At 34.8% G+C, this 2,868-nt stretch overlaps 1 protein-coding gene across 1 annotated transcript; it reads right to left on the reverse strand.

Annotated features, from left to right (window-relative positions):
* Positions 1-1,099: 1,099 nt before the first annotated feature.
* On the reverse strand, positions 1,100-2,723 carry LOC116351382 (mRNA-capping enzyme-like). The gene is made up of 5 exons (XM_031783478.1): positions 2,497-2,723; positions 1,920-2,361; positions 1,566-1,836; positions 1,283-1,473; positions 1,100-1,205 (listed from the first exon to the last, which is right to left on the reverse strand). Exons 1-5 carry the CDS (start codon positions 2,683-2,685, stop codon positions 1,129-1,131), a joined length of 1,170 nt encoding a protein of 389 aa, XP_031639338.1. The 5' UTR covers positions 2,686-2,723; the 3' UTR covers positions 1,100-1,128.
* Between the last annotated feature and the right edge of the window lie 145 nt (positions 2,724-2,868).

The raw sequence follows: 2,868 nt of genomic DNA on the forward strand, positions 1-2,868 counted from the left end.
ACCAATGAAAAGCCATATGGTTGCAAATACTGTGCAAAACAGTTTACATCGAATCAAAACTTAAGCAATCATATGAAAGTTCACGTGAAAGAGTTTCTGTTCCATTGCGCTGGCTGTTTGCAAGGCTTCGATGAAAAAGATACCAAAATGATCCACGAAACAGGTTGCATGGCTCGTCGCTACGAGTGCCATGTGTGCAAGCAATCTTTTGGAACAAACAAAACAAATTTACTTAATCACGTGCGTGTTCATAACGGCAACAAATCATTCGAATGCACCGAATGCCAAAAACTATTTTCAACCAATTGGAATCTCACTAAGCAGATGGAACTTCACATCGGTCCACGGTCGTTTCACTGTTCCAGATGTCGAATGGGATTCACAAAGGAAAATGAAAGAAATACACATGAAGGCAAATGCAATCGACGTATATACGAATGTTATGCTTGCGGCAAATTCATTGGTAGCTCGGAAGCACATTTAATAAGTCATATGTACAATCATACAGGCGAAAAAAAATTCAAGTGCCAACATTGTTTGAAGAAATATACACAGAAATGCCGTCTCGATGAGCATATGAAATCACATACCGAAAATCTTCCGTTTAAATGTTCGATTTGTCGCCTCGGTTTTTTGAAGCAAACTCAACGCAAGGTGCACCAGAAGACCTGTTTCAGGAAAGGCTACGAATGCTATTTGTGTGGAATATTCTTTGGCTGGCTCAAACCTAGATTGAAAGGACATATGACGAAGCACACAGGCGAAAAGTATTTCAAATGCAAGCTGTGTGAACGCAATTATACCCGAAGCTGCAGTTTGAAAAGACACATCAATCGAAGTCACTATGGAAAAATGGATTAATATCGATCCGCTGGTGCAAAGGGCATTTGAAAATCATTTTGAACTATTATTATTCTTTCTATTACATTTATTCTCAAACATTTATCAGTTATACAAAGTTGATTCTTTACATTTTCTTCTTAAAATTAATAATCGAAATAAATGAAAATAATTTAATCGTGAAAAAGATTAATTATTTACTTTATGAAAATGAATCTAATTTAAAATTGAAAATTACATAATTGCTACTTTTTTGTTGGTCTATGCTTCTTTTTGTAGCTTGATGTTCTATTGGAATCGTCTGCTTTCAATGTATTCTTCCAAAATGTTTGTGGTCACCGGTGTTCTAATGCTCTCACATATAGCTGCAAAATAAAAAAATGAATTTAATTAAAAATTTCTTAAAAATGCCATTTTATATTTTCATAGAATCAATACTTACCGCGAGCCGTGTTGAAACTATTTGGATACGATTTGTCCGTTCTTTCACGCATGAAAACCCACTCATTATTCTCAAATTTGCATTCGATGATTTTATTATCGTACTTATTAAGATCTTTTGATAATTTGATCGTTGCAAATGGTTTTTGTAATCGACCGACATACAAATATCCGACTTTTCTGGTTACGATGCTACGAAAACGAATAGAAAAAAGAAACATTAATTTATTTGGTAAAATTAAAAGAATTGTACAGTAGATCCATTACGGTATCCGAATACTTACCCAGCACTTTCTGTGTGAATTTTCAGTTTGAAATCAACCGAATTCATATTTAATGGCTTCCATTTCAGTACATCAAAACATTGGCCGGGAATATACGGATCGGCTGATGGCTGAAAGACAAGACCATCTGGTTCGTGGCCCAGATTTTTTGTGAATTTTGGTTCGATTAGTTTTTTCGCTAGTGCCACATCCCAAAAATCTTTATTGCGCACACTGAACGGTTCACTCATTTTATTTATTAAACCACGTTTCATTGCTTCATAGCGGGGATCTGAAATAAAATAAGATGAGAAGACTCGATTTTAGTAAGAACAACAACAATAGAAAAAAAACAAAAAATAAAGCAAATCTTACCGATGATATATTCTTTGATGCATTGCTCTCGGCTGAATAATTCTTCCGAATAGAATTCATATTCCATGTAACTGTTTCCGTTGTAACATACGACATCGTACACCAAATACTGTGGAAAGCTTTGACCTTCCACTTTGTCGATGACCATTTCACCATCGATGAGCGTGTCATAGATATGGGTATTTAGGTCCTCCCAACACGGAAACTGGATGCCAAATACTTGAAAACAAGCATTGTTACGATCAAAGAAGTAAATTTCATCTTTTTTGCGAATCAACATCATGTAACGTGTTCCATCTGCTTTCCATGATACACGATACGGTTTTGTGGATAATAGTTGTAAATTTTGTATGTCCATTGAAACGGGTTGGGAGCCAGGAAATCCGTTCCGTTCAAAATTGCACATTTTTCGAATGGTCTCTTGTAGTTCACCAAGTCGAGGCTGTAATTGACAAAAAAAAAAACAAACAAAAATTATCAATGAAAAGTATTAAGCGATTTCTACAAAAAAAAATACTGGCAAATTACAGTACACACTTTTGCTGCTTAGGAATTGAAAAAAAAAGATGAAAATTACCTGATCTGTTACTAGATGTACACCGTTTACACCAGCCATAAATGTTGCATTGAAATTTTGAAATTCCATTCGTTGCTTCTTGGTACTGCCATTTCTTGTGCCGTTGCCATCATTTTCATATTTTCGTTTAATTGTGCTTGGCTGGTATTTACTTTGATTTTGACCACCATAGTATCTATTGTTATCCATCTTTATCTTACAACCACAATATATTTTCCAAAAAAAATGATTAATTTTGCAAAGAAATTTCACTGTGCGTCAAACTGATCTTCGAGAGATGCTTGTCACTTGAAAAACAGAAATGTTCTGATGTTTGTCTCAATATAGTACCACTTTTATAGATTTTCACCTGAAATTTTACTCAGTATTGCC

This window comes from Contarinia nasturtii, unplaced genomic scaffold (genome assembly GCF_009176525.2).
Source record: "Contarinia nasturtii isolate CC-2019 unplaced genomic scaffold, AAFC_CNas_1.1 Cnas_scaffold_5340, whole genome shotgun sequence".
NCBI classification, from domain to species: domain Eukaryota; kingdom Metazoa; phylum Arthropoda; class Insecta; order Diptera; family Cecidomyiidae; genus Contarinia; species Contarinia nasturtii.